Below are 22,569 nucleotides of genomic sequence, written 5' to 3' on the forward strand. Positions count from 1 at the left end.
TCCACCTGGGCTACTCCCCTTCTCCCCCACACTCCACCCCTGCTACACACCATCCCCCTTACTCCACCATGGCTACTCCCCCCTCCCCCTCACTCCACCCTGGCTACTCCCCTTCTCCCCCTCACTCCATCCCAGCTACTCTAACCTCCTGGTTACTCCTCAAACACCCAGCATGTTCTGGCCTTCAAGCCTCTATTATTGTTCCCTCTCTGAAACTATTCTTTCAGATGTCATTTACTTACTTCACTCCTTACTTCATTGAGACCATGGATGAAATATCACCTCGGAGAGGACTTCCTGAACCACCTTGTAAAAGAGCAACTCTCCCTTCCACCCCCACCCTCACTCCTAAGCTCACCCCCAACCTTGCTTTATTACTGTCCACACAGCATGAAGTAACTCCTGTCACATTACATACTTACTTGTGTGTTTATTTATTGTCTATCTCCTTTTATCTCAGATTAGAATATATCTCCATAAGGATAAGAAGTCGGTCTGTTATGTTTACTGAAATATTCCTGACACAGAGAATGGTGGCTTAGCATGCAATAGATGCTTCATAGGTATTTGCTGAACATATAAATAAATGTATGAATTAGAGAACAACTCCGTTCACTCCATTTCTTCACTTGTTTTTATATCATCTTATATTGTATATATTTTATAAACCACCTACCAAAATATAAATTAGTAAAATAATTATTAAAAAAGGGGGTTCCTGGTAGGCTCAGTCAAGCATCTGACTCTTGATTTCAGCTCAGGTCACAATCTTACAGTTTGTGACTTCGGGGCCCACGTCGGGCTGCAAGCTGACAGTGTGGAGCCTGCTTGAGATTTATTCTTTACCTCTCTCTCTGCCCATCCCTCCCTCCCTCCCCTCTCTCTCTCTCAAAATAAACTTTAAAAAAATAATTATTAAAAAAGATATCATTCAGAGGGGATTGCTTTTCCCAACATTAACTAAATTTTTGTTGTTAGCTGCCATATCAACTGATGACTAAGTCAATCAATCAATAAATAAAATCCAAGTTTAAAACCTGAAACCAGGCAAAAACAATTATGAGTGGCAATCATTTTGCCTGGCACTTAGTTTTTGAAATAGTGACCCAAGCACCCTTTTTGGTCTTCCCTCCCCTTGGCACCCCCAACACTAAGAACCTACCCTACAGTAAGCAAGGGAGAGTGTGGGCAGAGACCAGTTCATGTTTCTAGACCCTGGCTGGTTTTTAAAACTCTTTGGAATGGGGTGTCTGGGTGGCTCAGTTGGTTAAGCATCCAACTTCAGCTCAGGTCATGATCTCAGTGGTTCTCGGGTTCAAGCCCCACATCTGCCTCTGTGCAACAGCTCGGAGCCTGGAGCCTGCAGCCTGCTTCAGTTTCTGTGTCTCCCTCTCTCTCTGCACCATCCCCCCCCCCCCCCATTAACTCTCTCTCTCTCTCTCTCTCAAAAATGAATAAACATTAAAAAAAAATTTTTAACTCTTTGGAATAATTCTATATCAAATTCCAATACTTCAGTCTGAGATACAGTACTGGTCTCCCAAAATGAAGCTGCTCTCTTAGAGTCTTCATGAAATAAAGACAGGACATGATACCCTAACCAAGACTTCCCCCCTCCCACGGAACTGATCCCCAAAACAATGATGTAAATAATTGAACAGAGTATCTAATGAACATTGCTCACATTAAGCACGGGTCATACAATGAAACATGGCTTAGACCCCAACACAGCCAATGAGTTGACAAAACAAGACAGAGAAAGGGATGGATCCATACATTCCCAAGCCCCCAAAGGTATTTCTCCTCTCTTTGGTTAAAAACAATTCAATGTATACTCAGAATCATAAAAATGAATTAAAGAAAAAAAAAGGATTAGCATAAATCTTAGTCCTATAATTAAAATTAACAATGTTTATCAATATAAGCAACCACCCCATGCATTATTCAAGACCTCCTGCTGGAACCGCCAGCAAAAGAGAGCATCTCTCCCAATGCATTTGCAAAAACTCAACAGGTAAGAAATCTCAATTGATATTTGCTTCCAAAAGAGAAAGTGAAGGCGAATAAACCCAACAGGGCAGCTACTGCTGATTCTTCTCCAAGTTCCCAGAGGCCTCCCTCTAAAAAAACAGCATCAGTGCACACACTCCCAAAAAATGTGCAGACCCCTCTTCACGGAGATAGAAAAAGCAGTTTGAGGCAAGGCAAATCATTTTTTAAATACTGACTTGCAACAGAGAAACTCTGGAAGTACCCGGAAGAGCTGGACAAAACTGCCTAAACCACTATGTCCCTCTAGAAAGCCAGAATTAAACAGTGTCTCCAACTCACATCTTTCCCCCTCACTTCCCTCTCCCAACAAAACTTGTCCTTTTTTGAACATTAGAAAAATGTGTCCAACCTTCCTAATATGAAGAATTTTTTAATATCAAATTTTTACCACCACTGCCCCTAAACAATAAAACAGCGACTATGCCCTGATTTTATTCTTTGAGAAAGGACTGTCAGAAAACAAGGGTGGCACGTGGAAAACAGAGGAGCCAGGCAGCCTGCCCTTTCATGTCATATGGAGGAATGGCCACCCAAGGGTTGTCTAGGGTAGGGACTGGCATACTATGATGGCTCATAAGCCAAATCCAGCCCTCAGACTACTTCTGTACTGCCAAGGAGAAAGGAAGGAGGAGAGGGACAAAAATACCAGATGACATAATTATGGCCCACAAAGCCTGAAACATTTACTCTCCGGCCCTTTAGAGGAAAGGCTTGCTGGCCTCAGTCTAGGGGAATGAAAGTTCATCTCACTGCTTACTACTGACTAAAGGTCCCAGACTTAGTAAAGTTCCTCATTAACTTGTAGATTTTTGTTTGGTAAAAGTACAAAAAATTTCTTTCCAGTGGATTGTATACCCTCAAGGATTTATGACCCTGAGACACTAATTTTATATTTAACTCAGCAGTCAAATTATCTTTCAACATCCTGGCTTCTCCGATGCTTTGAACCAGTAGTAAAAACTAACTGGTCCCCTCAGTAATTAATGAGTCAAAGAAAATCTGTGATACGTGCTCAGTTTATATGTACCTGAAAATCATGATTTTACCTTTTTGAAAAGTATAGTTCAACAACTCGTAATGACCTAAAGCAACTCTAGATTCGGAAGTGCAGTTCAATGAATTTATATTTGTTAAGCCATTATAGCATCTATATGCTGTATATTTGAAAAGCAGTACTATCTTGTAAGGGTGTGACACATTAGTTAGTCTACAGAGCGTGCACAGAGTACACAAACACCAACAGATTCCTTGAAAGGACCAGCGAGACCCCAGGGGCTCCACAGCTTTTTGGTAAGAAACCCAAACTGAGTCTTCCAACTGAATCTTCCTAACTGGAATAACTGGATCCATTACCCACCTCTAACTCCTTCTGTACAACGGTGGGGGGGGGGGGGATATCATTCCCAATTTATTAACATTTGACTCACAAATACCTTATATCTGCAAACAATTTCTACCCAGAACAGCTTGATTTCCCTCATCACTGCTCTGAGAAAAGAACACAGTGGGAGGTGGGGGAGAGAGAACAGGGTAGATTTGGATTTGGAGCTTTGAGAAAACTTCAGAATTCCCAAAAAAAGCAAAAGGAGCATTTGGGTAAATCAAGAACAGCTTAAGGCAGCTGACAACAAAGACAGAGTCTTAAAGAGCCTACAAATGGGCTCCCCAACCTCAGCCAGCTCAAAATTACCAAAACCTCTTGACTTCTCTTTCTTATACTGCCTAAAACTCTAAATATCAACCAATCCCCTCCAAAGCTTAATAGTTCTCAGTCATTCATACTTTAGTATAAATTAGCTTATTTCAGACTGGCTTCCTCTTAACTTCCAATAATACCATTTAAAAAAAAAAAGGCCTATAGGAATTACAAGCAGATACTGAAATGCATGGGCTCAGGAGCCCAGCTGCATTAAGTGTGTGTTGCTTTCCAGTAGACCACCTGTGTTTAGCTCCGCTGCGTGGTTGTACCTCCTGCTCTGTGGATCCTATTCCCGTTGCATCCCTCAGGGACCCTGACACTTTGGGAGACCCACCATTATATAAATGTCTCTCTGCTCCCCTTGCTGGAAAATCTCAGCTGCAGTAGAAGCTGTCTGTGCCATTACAGCGATGCGGCTGAAGGAGCCAGAGCAGATTTTGAGTAATCACAGCCTAATCACATTTTAATTACATTGGCAATCAGTGAGTTCTTAAAAAGAAAGAAAGAAAGAGAGAAAGAAAGAAAGAAAGATTAAATGCTCGTTAAGCACAACACAGAAACAGAAATAATTTTGCAAATGGCAAAAGCCCAGATAGGTCAGACTGAAAGGCCTGATTTTTGCACTTTTTATAATATTTAAAAACTCAACAGAAAGTTAGGTGATAGCCCTACAATGTGCAGAATATGATGATAAATAGAGCCTTTTGAAAAACAGACTCCTCCTTCCCTTCCAATTTAGAAAATCTTCAGTAAGATGAAGGAGGAGGTACACAGGTTTCAAAATCAGACAGACCTGAATTCCAAGCTGGTTCTCCCACCACCAAGTCACCTAACTTGTCAGGTCCCTGTTTCCTCATCTGAACACCCAGCCGTAAGGAGTGAAGGAAAGCTGTGGAGGAAGTAGCTGGTGCCTTAGCAGGCATTCAATAAGTGACACGCTATTTCACCCAGTGTTGTTAGCATTAACCCTTCTTTTTTCTTAATTTTTCTAAATGTTTATTTTTGAGAGAGAGAGAGAGACAGAGACAGAGTTCTAGTGAGGGAGGGGGAGAGAGGGAGGGAGACATAGAATCTGAAGCAGGCTCCCAGGCTCTGAGCTGTCGCCACAGAGCCTGACGCAGGGCTCCAACTCACAAACCACAAGATCACGACCTGAGCCAGTCAGACACTTAACCGACTGAGCCACCCAGGTGCCCCAGTACAAGTGCTTCAGTAATCCCTGTCCTTATATAGTCACTTTTTTCCTAATTCAAACACCTATCTTGCCATTATTTTCCACATTAACATGGTATAGTGATGTCCCAGCAGCCACTGTCCTCCTTCTTAAGGCAATGGTAACCTAACCTGGCTTGTAGGGTGGTGGTTCCCAAAGTTTGGCTGAATTAGAACCACCTAGAGGGCTTGCTGACTCCTAAATTGCTGGACCACCTGTGAGGTCCTAATTCGATAGGTCTAGAGTGGCGCCCAAGAATATTCATTTCTAACCAGTTCACAGATGACGCTGATATTCCTGGTCCAGGACTACTCCCTTCCCTTTTCAGATCACAAGCTAGGAAGGAAGGTCTCCACCCTCAGGTTCCATGAGTGGGTCCAGTGATCAGGGGAAGGCTGGGCAGCACATGACTCAGATTCTCAGGACCTTCGTTAAGAACTCCAGGACAGTACTCCACTGGATTTTAACCTGGAGACATACATTGTAGGAGGCACTGGAAGTCACCTCAGGGCCATTAGGGAGACGCTGTCTGAGAGTGGCACCAACCCAGAGGAAGCAGAGCCAAGGGGAACAAACAGATATAAGGGTTTCAGTCCCAGGGGCGCCTGGGTGGCTCAGTCAGTTAAGCATCTGGACTTGTGATTTCAGCTTAGGTCATGATCCCAGGGTTGTGGGATCGAGCCCTGTGCTGGGCTCCTCGTGGAGCATGGAGCCTGCTTAAGATTCTGTCTCTTTCCCTCTGCCCCCTCTCCCCCTCACACTAGCACATTCCGTCTCTCTCTCTAAAACAAACTAAAAAAAGGGGGGGGGGGTTCAGTCCCAGAATCAAGGGCATGGTCTCCCTGGGACTGTCCAGGTTTTATGATACAATACTTCCCTTTTTGCTTAGATAAGTTTGGCTCAGCTCTCCTTCCACTTACAGCAGAACCGGAAAACGGAGTTTGTTGGTTTTACTTGGTTTTCCTGTCGGTTTTGGCTCTCCATTTTGCTCCTAAATAACAATTACCTAAACCATTAAATTGTCTCCATTACCACCAAGTCAAATGTCTCCACCAAGTCACCAACCCAAAAAGAGATCCAAAGCAATGTTTTGGGAATGTAAACAACCTACCCCACACAGAATACACATCTCCCAAGGTGAACCTCTATGAGTTTAATGTAATTCTAACCGAATCCCTACAGAATGGCCAATTACAAGATCAGGAACTTTCCAAAATTCAGCAGTAACAATTTAGAAAACATAATGGGGAAAAATTATATTTAAAAATACATTAAAATTATATTCATAAGTAACAGAAAATGTAATTCTGAGAAGACACTAAACCACAAATACACAGGAAGTTTATGAAGAAAACCATATAGCTTTGCAAGGGCGGGCGAAGGGAGAGGTGAATAAAAAAAAAAAAAAAAAAAAGGATAAATAGCAAGTTTCTGGCCAGAAAAACTCAATATTGTCGAGCTACCAGGTATTCCCAAGCTAATATGCAATATATGAAACTCTCATACAAATCAATAAAAAACAGATGAAAACCTCAATAAAAAATGGGAAAATGGACCAAAGGAAATGAGGAAGTGATTAACACAAGAAGAAAAACAACCAGCCAATAAAAATATGAAAACTAAGGGCAGTACTTAGCCTGATGGCACTGGTGCGAGGGACAGGGGAGCAAGAGAGTCACCAGAGCTGGCTTTTGGGGGCCAATGTAATAATCTGCATTAAAACCCTGAAAATACACAGTTTTGACTCAAAAACTTCACTTCTGAAATTTACCCTAAGGAAATAATCAAATAATTTTTAATAGAGAAAAAAGTAAGGGAGCACAGAAGAGAAAAAAACTTAAACATGGAACAAATGGTTACTATCTGGACAGTGACTGAAGGAGGTATTTGTTGTACTTCTGTAAACAGAATTCATCCTTTAAGACATGTATTATTTAAAAATAATTGCTATTATCTTCTGGATGTAAAAATAACCCTATTATTTGAAACTCTTTCTACAACTGTCTTTTATTTATATAATGATTAGTTGGCCTAAAATCAGGTGTATAAATTATGGTACTACTGTACATGGGATATTATTGGCATACGTTCAACGATTTAGACTTACATATATGTACACACACAGGGGAAAAGCAGGTTATAAACAGCATGTACAGAATGAATGTTTGCTTTTTTTATTGTGGTTGTTTTTAATTTTATTTATTTTGAGAGACAGAGCACACAAGTGGGGGAGGGACAGACAGAGAATGAGAATCCCAAGTAGGCACTGCACTGAGAGTGCCCACCCCCCATACCAACATGGGGCTCAATCCCACAAACTGTGATATCATGACCTGAGCTGAAATCAAGAGTCAGATGTTTAACCGACTGAGTCACTGAGACGTCCCATGAATGTTCTACTTTCATAAATATACATATTTATATTCATTTTTATACAGTTTCATAGAAAGGCCTAAAGAACACACACAAAATATTAATAGTGGTTATGACTGGGAAGTAGGATTGTAAGTAATTTTTATTTTCTTCTTTTCATATATCTGCACTTTCTCAAGTTGCTAAAATTATTAAATACCCTTTTTAATTATAAGAAAAATAATATAAATGTTAATATTTTTAAAAAAAGAAGTGACTGACATTTGAGTTTGGGAGTGCTAATGCAGCTAAGTATAAGAAATCATCTTTTTCTTTTCCTGTGATTTATGTGATAGAACACAAAACGGTACACTACCAATTCCTCCATCTGGCACTTAATGGAGACAGCAAAAACTTTATCTCCCAACATTCATTCATCCTTCATTCAATCATTCATTTTTATGATCACCTCCCATGGGCAAGGCAGATGGTGCTGGAAAGTCTACTTTAAAAACATCCGTTTTTCTTAAAAATCGGATACAAAACGCAATGGGTAAGTTAGGGTGGGTTATACTTCTTTGGCTTTTCATAATTAAAATTTTCACCTACTACTGCTTTTAGATGCAGTATATTCTATACCTGATTTCTCATGGTGCATCACTGTCTCCTTCCCCACCCTCACCCACAGGAGCCCTAAATTTGGGGGCAGTGAAGAATAAGACCACAGAGCTTGGCCCCAAGTGCCTGCAATTTAAGGATGCTTAAAAGCATCATCGTGACATCCCATTCAAGGATGAAACTCAAAACCAGCAGCACCAGAAGTACCTGCAGATCACTCCAAGTCAGTAAGCCCAGGGAGATGATGTGGCTGTTCCAGACCATTAATGACCATCTGTAAGAGAGTGACTGGTCCTTCCAAGCTCCATCAGAAAACAGGAAAATGTAAGGATCAGATTCTCCCTCTTTCTGCAGCCAAATATCTTGGCAGCTTTACAATGGCCCCATCTTGTGGTTTATTCCTTCCATGAGGAGGACGTACCATCCCCAAAGAAAGTCCATTACAGAAAATCAAGGAAGAAGTGGACCGATAGATATGTAACATGTAATAAAATCCTGCTCATGAATTATTGAGTAACATCCATTAGTCACCAATTTCCAAAAAGTAATACAAGACTCTTAGAAGAATATGGAAATTGGGAGAACTAGATCTCATCCTTTTCTTACCCAGTCGGGATAACAAGTTTCAGTGAAGAAATTCCTATTTTATATAAAAGAAGAAGAAAGTTTCCCTCCCACCGTCTATCTCTAGAGGTAAATCAATATACACATTACAGATCCTGTAAGACCACTAATGCGTGGACCATTAATGAGAGCTACAGCTTTATTATTACAGGAAAAAATGCTGCTAATGTAAAATTAATTAAATCCAATTATTTTTTACTTGGTACTTTCTATGTGCTAGACACCATGAGCTTTATAAAATAAAACAGCCTCTCCCTTCCACAAGCTCCCAAACAGGAGATGCAAATATTTACATAAATAATTTTATGTTGCAAGATGAATTTGAAACTTCTTATAACAAAAGAATAAACAATATGTTATAGGGGTTTCAGGCACAGGCTCTGGAGGCAGAGTACCTGGATTGGAATTCTGATTCTATACCCATCACTAGCTAGCTATGTGACCTCGACAAGCTTAACCTTCTCTTCTACCTCAGTTTTTTCATTTATAAAATGGACATAATAATGATATCTACCTCATGGGATTATTGTGAGGATTAACTGTGGCACAAACGGAAGTATCATTAATATCAGTATAATTATTACTGGCATGAGATAAGGAAGCACTAATTATGAAGACCCTGGGAAAGCAGTCCCACGGAATAGAATCTGTGGCCAAGTTCTGAATAATGGTCAGGATTTTAGTGGGAAGTGATGGGAGAGAAGGGCATTTCACAATTAAGGATTAACCTGAGCAAAGGCCTAGAAGTAGGGAGAGTCGATGCCCTGAGTAAGCTGGTGGTGTGGCTACAGCAGCAAGGCAGCTGAGCTATATGTGGTGGGGGAAGGAGGTGTGCAAAAGAAATAATGCTGAGCAATGAGGCGCGCTGTCATCTGACTCAAGGAGGTGGTGACCACCAGGCTAATAAGACAACACTCTTCTAGAGGCAATGACAGCTCAAGAAGCAGGGCATCATAGTGGTAAAGAACATGGGATTCTGGGTTTGAATTCTAGCTCCATCTCTTTTTTTTTTTTTAATTTTTTTTTTTTTTAACATTTATTTATTTTTGAGACAGAGAGACAGAGCATGAACAGGGGAGGGGCAGAGAGAGAGGGAGACACAGAATCCGAAACAGGCTCCAGGCTCTGAGCTGTCAGCACAGAGCCCGACGCGGGGCTCAAACTCACGGACCGTGAGATCGTGACCTGAGCCGAAGTCGGATGTTCAACTGACCGAGCCACCCAGGCGTCCCTCTAGCTCCATCTCTTAAGAGCTGTGTGACTTGGGCAAGGATGTAATCTTTCTGTGCCTCTGTTTTCTCACATGTAAAATAGGTGTGTTGAAGATTAAATGAGGGTCTATATACCAAGTTCTTAGAATAAGTGCCCGGCACCTAGTGATACATATGTGTTTGCTATTAAAAGGTTGAATACTGTATGACTCTTGATCTCAGAGTCGTGAGTTTGAGCCCCACACTGGGTGTAGAGATTACTAAAATAAATAAATAAATAAACAAACTAACTTAAAAAAAAGTAGAATACTGGCCTCTTCCTCTTGATAGCTGTTCAAAAAATTATGAGCAGTTGGTATGGGCAATGACAGGGTCAAGGGTATAAGACTGCTTTTCAATTATTCAAAAAAATACTACCATGAAAGTAAATGCTCTCATTTGGACAAAAATTTCCACGGTCCATGAAAAAAATTTATCTCAAAGGAGTGACAAACTGACAGCAATCACTAAGCTTAAGCACACACAGTTCTAGGCAACACGACTCTTAAGTTTGTCCAAGACTTCATCGGATCACCACGGCCATGACAAAATGGCAAAATGCACCATTTACGAGAAGACGGTATCTGTGTTGATTGTGGATGATGGCAAAGGTTTTAATGTGAGTTGGGGTGGGGGGAGGAGGGCATGAGCCAACGGATGGTCACGATTGCTCAGACGATCCCTAAGGCAAGAACTTACTTCCAGATCCATCCTTGACTCTAGGTCCTTCAGGCTTGGCCTCAGAAATAATGTTTGCATTGGCGTTATTCTCCATCTCGATCACAAAGTCACTGTCCTCCTCAAACTCAGGGTGACTAAAGATCCAATCCAGGGCTCTTTCCAGGTTATTATTCTAATAAAATAAAACATTTTTACAATGAATGCAGTCCCAGGGCCTCATTATATCCTGCCCACTTGAACCAGGATGTCAAGCAGATAAGACAAGAGGCCTGAATTCATTAGTCCTAAGTGCTTCTGAGTGAGAAGCTCTGACCCTGCATATGAAATGCACATTTAGCTGGTATTCTCTGAGTCTCCCAACTGGGGTCTGTAATTGGATTCACCAGAAAACAGTTCTGAGCAGCAGACCAGCATTCCAAAGTCCATATCAGTCTTAGATCAGTGTTTCCACAGGCTAATGCTACTGATGAGGTGCAGAATATCAAAGAGTATTGCCTATGTCTAAGAACAGCCCTTTTTCAGGCCACAATAACTGCATGCACCACATTCCCTATCAACTGTGTTTTCTGCAGAGCCATGCCAGGTAGAAGGGATGCCAATGTGAGTACCATGTTAGCGCATCTTCTCCCTCAATGTCAGCAGAACTGTTGAAATTGCAGTAGAGACAAGATTACTGCCTTGATTAATGGTGACAGCATTGGTTAGTGAGGTTATATTGTTTTAAACTGAACTTACCGTGGCTCGTAGCGCCTGAATAGCTTGATTCCGATGGAATCCCATGGAAGTAATGATAGCTACAATTTCCTCCGGAGGTTGGTTATCCAATCCAGTAGCACCAAAAACAGAGGCCCCAGCAGAAGCCGCCCCTCCATAACCAGGCATGGTCAGTGGTTCGGCAAAATCTGGGGAAAATAATCATTCTCAGGTCTTTTCCTTTTTTTAGTCTTGAAATAAACAACATTTTAGAGCTAAGAAGGAAAAATACCTACGAAGTTATAATAATCAGGACAGTTGGTACTAGCATTAAGGATAAACATATAGATCAGCTAAAACAGAATTCAGAGAGTCCAAAAATAAACCCATAGATTTATGGTCAGTTGACTTTTGACAAGACCACTCAATGGGGGAGGGCAGTCTTCTCAACAGATCATGCTGGAACAACTGCATGTCCACATACAAAGAATGAAGATGGATCCCTACCTCAAGCTATATTCAAAGATTAACTCAAAATGGCTCCCTGACCTCAATGTTAGAGATCTTAGGATAGGCAATGGCTTCTTAGCTATGACAACAAGAATACAAGTAACAAAAGAAAAAACATAGAAAATTAGACTTCATCAAAATTGCAAACTTTTGTGCTTCAAAAAATACCATCAAGAGGGGCGCCTGGGTGGCTTGGTCGGCTAAGCGTCCGACTTCGGCTCAGGTCATGATCTCACGGTCCGTGAGTTCGAGCCCCTCGTCGGGCTCTGTGCTGACAGCTCGGAGCCTGGAGCCTGTTTCAGATTCTGTGTCTCCCTCTCTCTCTGCCCCTCCCCTGTTCATGCTCTGTCTCTCTCTGTCTCAAAAATAAATAAACGTTAAAAAAAAAAAAATTAAAAAAAAAAATACCATCAAGAAAGTGAAAACACTCACAGGATGAGAGAATATATTTGCAAATCATGTATACAGTAAGGTACTTGTATTGATTATGAAAATAACTCTTACTACTCAACAATAAAAAGACAAATAATTTCATTAAAAATGGGCAAAAGTTGGGCTGCTTGGGTGGCTCAGTCAATTGAGTGTCAGATTCTTGATTTTGGCTCAGGTCATTATCTCATAATCAAGATCAAGCCTCATGTCGTGGAGCCCGCTTAAGAGTGTCTCTCTCCCTCTGCCCCTCCCCCACTTGCACACACACATGCTTGCACAAGTGCTCTCTCTCTCTCTCAAAAAAAAAAAAAAAATGGGCAAAGGATTGGATAGACATTTCTCCAAAGAGATTTAAATTACCCACAAGGACATCAAAAGATGCTCTACCTCATTAATCATTAGGGAAATGCACATCAATATCACAATGAGCTACCACTTTCACATCCACTGGAATGGCTATAATAAAAACAATAATAACAAGGGTTGGTGAGGATATGGAGAAATTGGAACCCTCATACATTGGTGGTAGAATGTAAAACAATACAGCCTGATTGTTGAAAAACCTGCATTTTTATGTTATGGACATGGCTTCTTTCCTTCAATCTTATGAAATAACCTGTGCTAGCTTCACACTTTTCTTCTATGGCTTCCTCACCTCTCCCAGACTTCACAGACTGAAGAGAGTGAGGGCCTTGCTCTAGACTAGGTTTTGGCTCAAGGGAATGTTGTGGCTGGTTTTGATCTTGTGTCGAAACCACTAAAACTTTCTCCAAATCAGCAATAAACCTGCTGTGTGTTCTCATCACTGGTGTGTTCAATGGAGTAGCACTTTTCATTTCTGTGGAAGAATTTTTGCTTTGCCTTCACAACTTGGCTAACTGTTTGGTGTAAGAGGCCTAGCTTTTGGCCTCTCTGTTTTCAATACGCCTTCCTCTCTAACCTGAATCATTCCTGGCTTTTAAGTTAAGAGATGTGTGACTCTTCCTTTCACTTGGACACTTAGAGGCCAGCATAGTTATTAGCTGGCCTAACTTCAATATTGTTGTGTCTCAGGGAATAGGGAGGCCCAAGAAGAGGGACAAAGACAGGGGAATGGTTGGTCGGTGGAGCAGTCAGAACACACACATTTGTGGATTAAGTTTGCTATCTTACGGGTGCAATTTGTGGTACCCCAAAACAGTTACAACAGTAACATCAAAGATCACTGATCACAGATCACATAATAGAATAATAATGGAAAAGTCTGAAATATTGTGAGAATTACCAGAAATGTGACACAGAGACACGCAGTTAGCAAATATTGTTAGAAAAGTGGCACCAATAGACTTGCTCAACACAGAGTTGCCACCAACCTTCTGTTTGTAGAAAGTATAATATCTGCAAAGTGCAATCAGATGAAGTGCAGTAAAATGAGATATGCCTATATTTCTAACTAAGAAATGATAAGGACTTGAAATAGAAAACTGTGCATGAAGAAATGGGGGTTGTTTAGTTAGCTTTCACTTCTGTCTACTTTATTAAGGTATAATTCACACACCCTATAATTCACCCACTTGAAGTGTACACCCAGTGGTTTTCAGTAAACAATATTGCCCACTCAACAGACTACAGTATAGTGTAAACATAACTTTTATATACACTGAAAACTAAAAAATCCATTTGATTCACTTTATTGTGGTGGTCTGGAACTCAACCTACAACATCTCTCTGACATATGCCTGTATGTCCCACATCTTTCCACTGGTCTTTTTGCCACTGAATTACATACTTTAAAAGGTGAATTATGGGATGCCTAGGTGGCTCAGTTGGTTGAGCATCCGACTTCAGCTCAGGTCACGATCTCACGATTCATGGGTTCAAGCCCTGAATCAGGCCCTGCGGCGACAGCTCAGAGCCTGGAGCCTGCCTCAGATTCTGTGTCTCCCTCTCTCTCTCTGCCCCTCCCCCACTCACATTCTGTCTCTGTCTCCCAAAAACAAATAAACATTTTTAAAAAGGTGAAAAAAATAAATAAATAAATAAATAAATAAATAAATGTAAAGTACTCACTTAAAAAAAAAAGGTGAACTATATCTCAGTAAAGCTATTATTTAAAAAAACAGAGAGAGTGACAGTAAAGATTAACACTGTGACTCTGCTCCACAGGCAAAGTGCCACCTCACTGAAGCAGAAAAAAAAGTGACCTAAAAAGTTAAATTATGAGGGGCAGGAAAAAGTGAGCTAAGAAGCTAAATCATGAGCTAAAAAGTCATTTTCTGGGACACATTCAGAGGACATGTTAGTATCTCCATGGCTTAGCAACACTGAAGATCTCATCAGACTCCAAAGCTATTCCCCTTTCCAACCACTGACCTGGCTCTTCCATGTGAACAATGATCCAGTTGAAGGCCACTTCAGCTCCCATATTTCCAGTAAAGTACACAGCCTTCCGACACGCTTCTAGAGGGAAACCCATCTCGGCCAGCTGCATCACTGATGACTCATCAATGTCTGAGGCTATGGGGCACAACAGAATATTCTGGTGTAAAAATGTAAACTCTCTTCTGGTCTTAGCTTCTCCTCACCCACTATCTACGTGCTATCCAAACAAAGTGCTATTTTTTGGTGGTTTAACTTTGTTTTGTTGTGTTTTAAGTCACCCAAATATTTAGCTATTTGAGCTGAGTTTATATCTGACCTAAATAGGAACCATGTTAACTATCTGGACAGCCCAAGCACGGAAAAACAATTCTCTAATTTCATAAGGGGAGATTTGGTATATTCCCAGAACCATTTCAACCTCTCAGATCATCTCAAGACCTTTCCTATAGCAGTTCTTCTATGACTGAAATCTGAAGAGAAAAGAATTATCTACAGGCCTAAAAGCCTATTCTTTAAATCCCATAGGAAATTATACCAGGCCTTTAGGAAAATATATGTATTTTATATATACCAGGTCAAAGGAAATAATCAGCTCTGGGGAAATGGAGAGCCCAAATGTTAAGTAGAAAAGACAGAATATGTTCTGTAATGGTATACATTTAAGATTTTGAAAGAGATAGCCTTTATAAACCTAACTTGGGCTTGGACACAGAGCGTTTTCTTTTCTTTTCTTTTCATAATAATAGATAGATGTTGGTGGAGATGTGTGTGCATACGTATGTGTGTGTGTGTGTGTGTGTGTGTGTCCATGTGTATACATAGAAGGACACGTCTGTATATGTATAATGTACAAAAATATACATTAAAACCTACAGGCATGTGTATCTATATATATGTACATGTACACACATACACACATAAATACATGCATGTATAATGCATACATGTATATAGGCCAATAAATTTTTTGTATATACTTTTGCACATGTATATACATGTTTATATATATACACATACATGTATGCATAAGTGCACACATAAACACCTACATAGTGCTCTCAAATTATCCAACAACTAGGGGGGAAGAGGAGCACAAAATATATCCCTCATGTTTTCCGTGTCGTGATGTCTCTACTGAAAATTCTGCCAAAGATGGCAATTAGTAGAACACAGTAGTAGTAGAACTGAGGATGAGAGATATCTTTTCTATAAAAATTATATCCAAAATGTATTTATCATACAAGGAAGATACACAGAACATCCTATCAAGACCAAATTTTAAGAAAGCAATGATTTAGGACAACAGTGGCTCCCAAGTTGTGTTGTATGGTGGCCTTGTGTTCCAAGAGAGATGTCATTATTGAACCACAAAACAAGGGGTCTCCATGGCCAAATTAGTTTTAAAATCTACATTCTCTATTCTCCCCTTAGAAATCACAAGGTGCATCAGCACAGTGAAGACTCAAACATCCTGTAATAAAGACTCCTACAGTAAAGAAACTAGGAAACTCTACAGGATACCTTTCAACATCTTGTAAGACTCTAATGTTCCCTACAATGCAGTTTAAGAAGCACAGCTCAATAAATGGTGTATGTATGTCTATAATAACATATTAGATTGAAAGCGTTTAATTCCATTTTTGTGAAAAATTAAGTGAGCCAGGCATGGGTCAAGGACAGGGGAAGGATATGTGCCAAGAGTTAACAGTGATTATAGATGGGCGATGAAACCATAGATGGCTCCTACTGATAATCCATAATTTATAAATACCTTTTTACTCTCATAATAAGAAAATAATCAAAGTTATTCTTTTTAAAAATCTGAGAAAGGAAGGATGCAAATGTTAAACAAGCCCAGATCACTCTACTTCTCCTGTTGAGTACAGGTAATTGCTGATAAGACAGCAGGCTCAGATCTAGGAAGAAATCAATGGCCAAACCATTAACACTGGAAAATGGCTAAGTGCTTCCAATCAGAGACAGACTCCTCTGGCAGTCAGGTCCAACCACCCATCACCTCCCCTGGGGCAAAAGCCTTGCAAGGACAGCTCTCTGGAGGATCTGGAGCAGCCAGCAAACCTCTCACATTCCAGAAAATGTCAAGTGGCATGAAAAGCACATTTGACTCCTAGATCTGGTTCTGGTCCCAGCTCTTTGGTCTCTGAAGTTTTCTGGGTCTTAATTTTATACTCTGTAAAAGGTTACCTGCCCTGCCCTTCTTACTGTGAAAATCAAATAAGAACCTGGATTTTGTATGAATAGTAAAACTATTTATCATTGGAAGAATTTATGAAATAATAAATGCAATATAACTCATGGTAACCATTCAAAAGTAGTAACAGCCATTGTTATTGTTATAGATTATGCACAGAGACAATGGCTTTCCCAAGACCCTCGCTGACCCTAACAGCTTCTTCTAGCAAAGAGCAAACCGTAATTGACCAAGGAAAAGAAATGTGGAGGTCTAAGCCACATGATCAATCATTTGCAAAATACATGAACTTCTAAATTAACAATAGTTTGTCTCCAGGAGGGCTTTGTAGACAAAAAGATTGAGAGTATTTAGTGTTAAACATTCCTTCTTCCTCCTAATTAATCTCTAAATATTCATTATAAATAGTTTATTATGTTCTTTTCAGAAAACCAAGAGTACCAATTCCCACAGGATTAAGGAACTAAAAGTCTACAAAATTAACACAATCCAATGACACTAATAACCTTTAGAGTATTAATTAATACAGCCATGTCCTGTCCAACAGCAGGAGTGGAAAAAATGCTGGGCCACAGTGCCATCATTGCTCTGGAGCCCTACTCATGGCCAGAGTGGGAAGAAATGGCATCATTAGCCCACCTTCACACCTGAGGAAACTGAGGCTCAGAGAAGTTAAGTAAATTTTTCTAGGTTGCACAGTCATAAATGGCAGGGCCAGGTTTCCAATCCGGGGCTGGTTGGCTTTCATGCTGATGATCACTCTTCTGAGCTACAGAGCCATTTAATCACCATGTCACTGGTTTACATTTACTGGTAACTCAACTTGCAGACGAAGAATCATTCCTACCCAGGAAAAAGCTACACACATACACATGTAGAGAACAATGCCCCTTTATTGAATTCCCAAAGATAAATGTCAGACCCAGGACAACTGTAGGACAACTGAGAAAAATTTCGAAAGATACATACGGTCTATCAGTTGATTCATCAGGCGATCTGGAAATTAAAGGACAGGGAAGAAATGAGACCAAAGCATGGCAAAGAGTTTTAGAGAAAAAGTAAGAGTTCATGCAGGGCACTCTCTAATCCCTCAACCCCGAGGGATTCCACACTGTTGTCAACCACTCAGCTCCCCCCAACACATACCACCAAGTCTGTTCAATATGAAATCATCACAGTAGGGAGTGAAAATAAACAGGTTTCAGGCATTTCAATCAGATAAAACATGATGCTCTGGTTATCACCTTAATGAACGAAATGATTTATCTCCCTGTATTTCTAAGAACTCTATATAATTACAAACTAAGGATTCTGTTAGAAACATCAGAGAAAGCAGGAGCAGTTCTAATGAACTATAAACCATCTTGTATTTCTCTGATGCTGACACTGATCTATGCTCTCTGGCCCCTTGAATGGACCACCTATGCCACATAACAGAGTGTGCCACGCAGAGTTCCATTCCCTACTTTCCATACTCTACAATTTAGCATTTGCCTTAGCACTAGATAATAATGGAACATAGATGCCTATCTTGAATATGATCTTGCTCCTTCTGGATTCACCTTACCCTTCTTTGGCACCTGAACTTGGTCACCAATAATATTCAATGCTCAACTAATGAAAAACCTTTGGTAGAGGGGCCCAGAGTGCTCTATCACTATTAATTCACCTAATTAACTGATTAAAAAGGTGAACAGTAAATAGATAGGTGAGCAAATGAAACCACAATGAAACCAATTTCATCAGTAACCGAGCTAACAATAAAACCAAGATTTTTTGCCCCTGTCCTCAGATCCACAAAGATGAAGCAATTATTTTCTGTATGTCCTTTTCCCTTAAAAAGTTAAGTATTCTAGGGGTGCCTGGGTGGCTCAGTTGGTTGGCATCTGACTTCGGCTCAGGTCATGATCTCACAGTTCATGAGTTTGAGCCCCGCTTTGGGCTCTGTGCTGACAGCTCTGAGCTCAGAGCCTGCTTTGGATTCTGTGTTTCCCTCTCTCTCTGCCCCTTCCCCGCTCATGCTCTCTGTCTCTGTCTCTGTCTCTGTCTCTGTCTCTGTCTCTCAATAATAAACATTAAAAAAATTTTTTTTAAGTTAAGTATTTCTAAATAAAAATTTAGTCTTCACAGAGCCAACTGCTCCCTTGTATGAAACAGTGACTAAGCTGGGGAGGTAAAATGTGGTCAAGATTTTTAAAACCAACATGCACTATTGAACTTCCCCTTCTGGCTGTCCAACCATACTCCCAAGAGGACACAGCTCCTCAAAACTAAAAGCCTACTGAAAACACACTCCTTATCTTCCCTACAGATCCATTTGGGGGAAGAAGAGGCAGAGGAAGCCAGAGGCAACATAACCTAAAAACTGTTTGGAGATTTGCTGCCTTCTGTTACCAGTGATTTCTGCAGGTCCATTTCATTTACTCATCATGGGTCTGTGCCTCCTCCCATGACTAATTTAAGTTTACTGTTGCAGCCAGGCCTCCTACTGTATGTCTGTGGTGGGTTAAACACAGGAAAATGGCCAAGGGACAACAGAGTGGTGGAAGAGAAGAGACTTCATCATCGGGTGGGGCAGGGAGACAGTGAGAGAACATCCTCCTGACAGAAGATGGTACCTTTTGAGTCATCAGGAATGACGATAGGGGGGCTGATGTCCGGAAGTTCCTCCTCTCCTGGCTGTAACCCCCTGGCTCGGAGATGGTTGATATCAAGTAGGTCTGGCATGTCAATAGAAACATCTGCAAAATTAGAGAGATTACATTCACCAACTCTCCAAAAACCCACAATCACCCCCTAAAACCAGCACCTCTAACTCTTATGTACATGTGTCTAAGCAGACCTAAGGGATGCTTTTCAGTTCCCTGGAGTAGATTACTGGACCAGTAAACTCACTGAGACTAGTTAGATTTAATGGAGAAGCAGAGGGAAAGTACAGAACATTTCACACTGAACAAGCAAGAGGTTGTAAACTGGGAACCCAAAGACTATTTGTGGCCCAGACACTTTCTGTTTAATGTTTTTAAAATGTTGGCAACAAATTCCAATTTTTAAATCAGAAGATTTCATTTAAATATCCCTATTTCCAGCTTATTTTGAAAAACAGAAAGCTATAGCATATTCTCAAATGGTAATAACTGCCTGGGTCTAATTTTCAGCTTCCACTCTAGACAATATGTGCCCTAGAGCCTATCACAGACCCCACTGCTGCCTACTGATCCTAAGCATCATATTTGTGCTATTCTGATTCTTCTGGTAAAGAAATGTTTTTCTAAGCCATGTCTTTATCCAAAGTGGAAATACCCAAGAAAGACCAAGATAGCCAGGCTACACATTTCTTATATCCAATGTACTTCTTTCATTTACATTAATCCCTGTGCTTGTTAGGCATTTGAGTTTGCAGCCCCTAGATTATGCCTTTTCTCAGATCATGACAGGCACTGCGATCATTCTAACCAAGGTAATAAAGAATGAAGTTTTAAAAAAATAAAATTGAATCTCAAGTGTATTAGGCTTGGGGTATTTTTTTTTTAACTGCTCAGGTCAGTTGTTATTGTGCTGACTTACTTAAATACAAAATTTATTAGTCTAAAAGTCTGCTGAGATTTAGTGTTATATTCAGTTATGACAATAATGAAAAATGGGTCCCAATGTTGGTGTGGGATAGGTCTCTTGGGCTAGCACACAGAACCTGAAAATACTATCCCCAAAACTAGCTATGATGTCAGATACATAAATCCTATTTTAAAACAACAACCCAGAGAAAAAGCTTAGTTAAAAAAATTTTTTTCAATCTCAGCGGATAGCAAAAACAAACATAATGTCCGACAAAGTCAATACAGTTGTTCCTCAACAGAAAAATTCAGGTTCATTAAAGCTCTGAGGCTCCTTTAAATTCAGCAAGTCTATGAAATCTGATCTGAATTTTTACAGAAAATCCAATAACAAAGAAAAATAAGAAAGCTGTTTCCAAAGCAGTTAAAAGCCTTTAGAAGAAAGCAGTTTTCTCTCTCAAGTACTTCTCAGGTCCACAGAGGAAAGGCTGAGTGATGATCATCCTGCCCACAAAATCATTCCACCAGGAAAATCGAAGATGTGCTGCAGAATCAGTCACAGCCCTGCACAAGGTCACGTGGCAAGCAAGTGCCATGTCAATGGAGTGCTAGAGGTTCTGGGGAAATCCGTCCTGCTGATTTTACATTCTTTCTACCTACCCCCTTCAGATGAGCAGATGAGTGCTTAATTAACCAGTATAAGACCTGAGTTATTTTTTAAGCCCTCAAAACCAGAAAATCTTTAAGACTGGCAAGCAGCCTGAGCTACCTGCTTGAGAAATGACAAAGAGTAAAACTGTCCATCCGGCACGGAAGACAGCCTAGTAACATCTTGATGTTGGATCATGACGATGGAGAAAATGTTCTCATACATTGTCTAGAAAACTAACCTCTAACAAAGGCTTCTGAAATTAGCAAGAAAAAAACCCAAGTAAGGCAAAAATCAAATCCCTTTTTTGACTATTTGATGCAACTGACTATACTCATTTTGTTATTAATAAAATTTGTATGATTTAAGTGACTATTCTCAGCCACACCTGCCTACTTTAGAGGCAGAGGAGAAATAATAAGAGGAGCATGTACCTTCAATTACCTGCACCTCCAAGGGTGGTCTCTGGACCAGCAGCACCAGCAGCATCAGTATTACCAGGGAGCTTGTTAGAAATAAAGAATCCCAGGCCCCACCCCAGACCTGCTGAATTAGCACCTGCATTTTGCCAAGATCCCAGATAATTTGTGTGCACGTTAAAGTTTGGAAAGCATGGTTTATTTGATAATGTGGAGATGCCATTTTCACTCTCAGAATCCAGTCATCCCAGAACGCATCATTACAGGGGTGGGCAGCATGTGATAGTTTTTATTATGAGTCCAAATCATATACTGTGACTCAAAAGAGAAAGGTGAGGACGATGGAAAAAGAACGAAATGGAACTATTTCTGACAGCCAACCACATGGGCCCTTTCACACGCCATTTTTTTTAATGGCTAATTTGATGTTTCAAGCAAAAGCATGCAAAAGATACCTACCAAATTTTTTGGGAACCCAGTCAAGACCAAAAGTGAACTTCTTTATCTGCACTACCAAGTATTCAGGGAATGAGGCAAAGCGAGATGTTCTGGGAAACACAAGGGGATTAGATCAATGAAACAAGGCAATCAGAATCATGATTATAGTTCATGAAGCATCCAAAGCTTTGTCTGAGGCACACCTGGCAGTTCCAGTGACTGCACTGAGAAGGAAGGACACTCAAACAGACACAAGCAGACACACACTCACCCACAACCAGTCATTCTTCCTGACCTTTTCCCAAGGAGAAAATGTTTAACGGAGGAGAATGTTGTCCTTAGAGAGTGATTTGGAGCATGGTGCAAAATTACACTTTTATTTTGCTGTGGCACTTTGTATTTCTGAAAAGTACTTTTCAACCACAGACATCTTTTTTCTAAAACCCTTGCTAGAATTTAGTACAGTTTAGTACCCCTGAACAACGCAGAGGTTAGGGGTGCTGAACCCCCCATGGAATCAAAAATCCACATATAACTTTTGACTCCCAAAAAACTTTACTAATAGTCTACTGTTGACCAGAAACCTTACCAATACCATAGAGTCAATTAAACATATTTTATGTTATATGCATCATATACTGTATTCTTACCGTATAAATACGCTAGAGAAAATATAACACTGTACTGTAAAAAACCCACTGGACCCACACAGTTCAAACCCATGTTGTTCAAGGACCAACTGTGTGTGTGTCTGTGTGTGTGTGTCTGTGTGTGTGTGTATTATCTGCAGGATAATACGTGCATGTACTACA

At 40.4% G+C, this 22,569-nt stretch overlaps 1 protein-coding gene across 1 annotated transcript in view; it reads right to left on the reverse strand.

The window, feature by feature from the left end:
* The window catches only part of USP13 (ubiquitin specific peptidase 13), a 117,827-nt gene that overhangs the window by 9,170 nt on the left and 86,088 nt on the right, over window positions 1–22,569 (reverse strand). Inside the window, exons 14-19 of the mRNA XM_042954765.1 lie at window positions 21,779–21,867; window positions 19,316–19,438; window positions 17,667–17,693; window positions 14,477–14,620; window positions 11,225–11,391; window positions 10,508–10,661 (exon numbers count right to left, since the gene is read on the reverse strand). Coding sequence (XP_042810699.1) covers window positions 10,508–10,661; window positions 11,225–11,391; window positions 14,477–14,620; window positions 17,667–17,693; window positions 19,316–19,438; window positions 21,779–21,867 — 704 coding nt within the window. The remainder of the gene's footprint in view (window positions 1–10,507; window positions 10,662–11,224; window positions 11,392–14,476; window positions 14,621–17,666; window positions 17,694–19,315; window positions 19,439–21,778; window positions 21,868–22,569) is intronic.

The sequence above is a fragment of the Panthera leo genome, chromosome C2, assembly GCF_018350215.1.
Source record: "Panthera leo isolate Ple1 chromosome C2, P.leo_Ple1_pat1.1, whole genome shotgun sequence".
In the NCBI taxonomy this organism is placed as follows: domain Eukaryota; kingdom Metazoa; phylum Chordata; class Mammalia; order Carnivora; family Felidae; genus Panthera; species Panthera leo.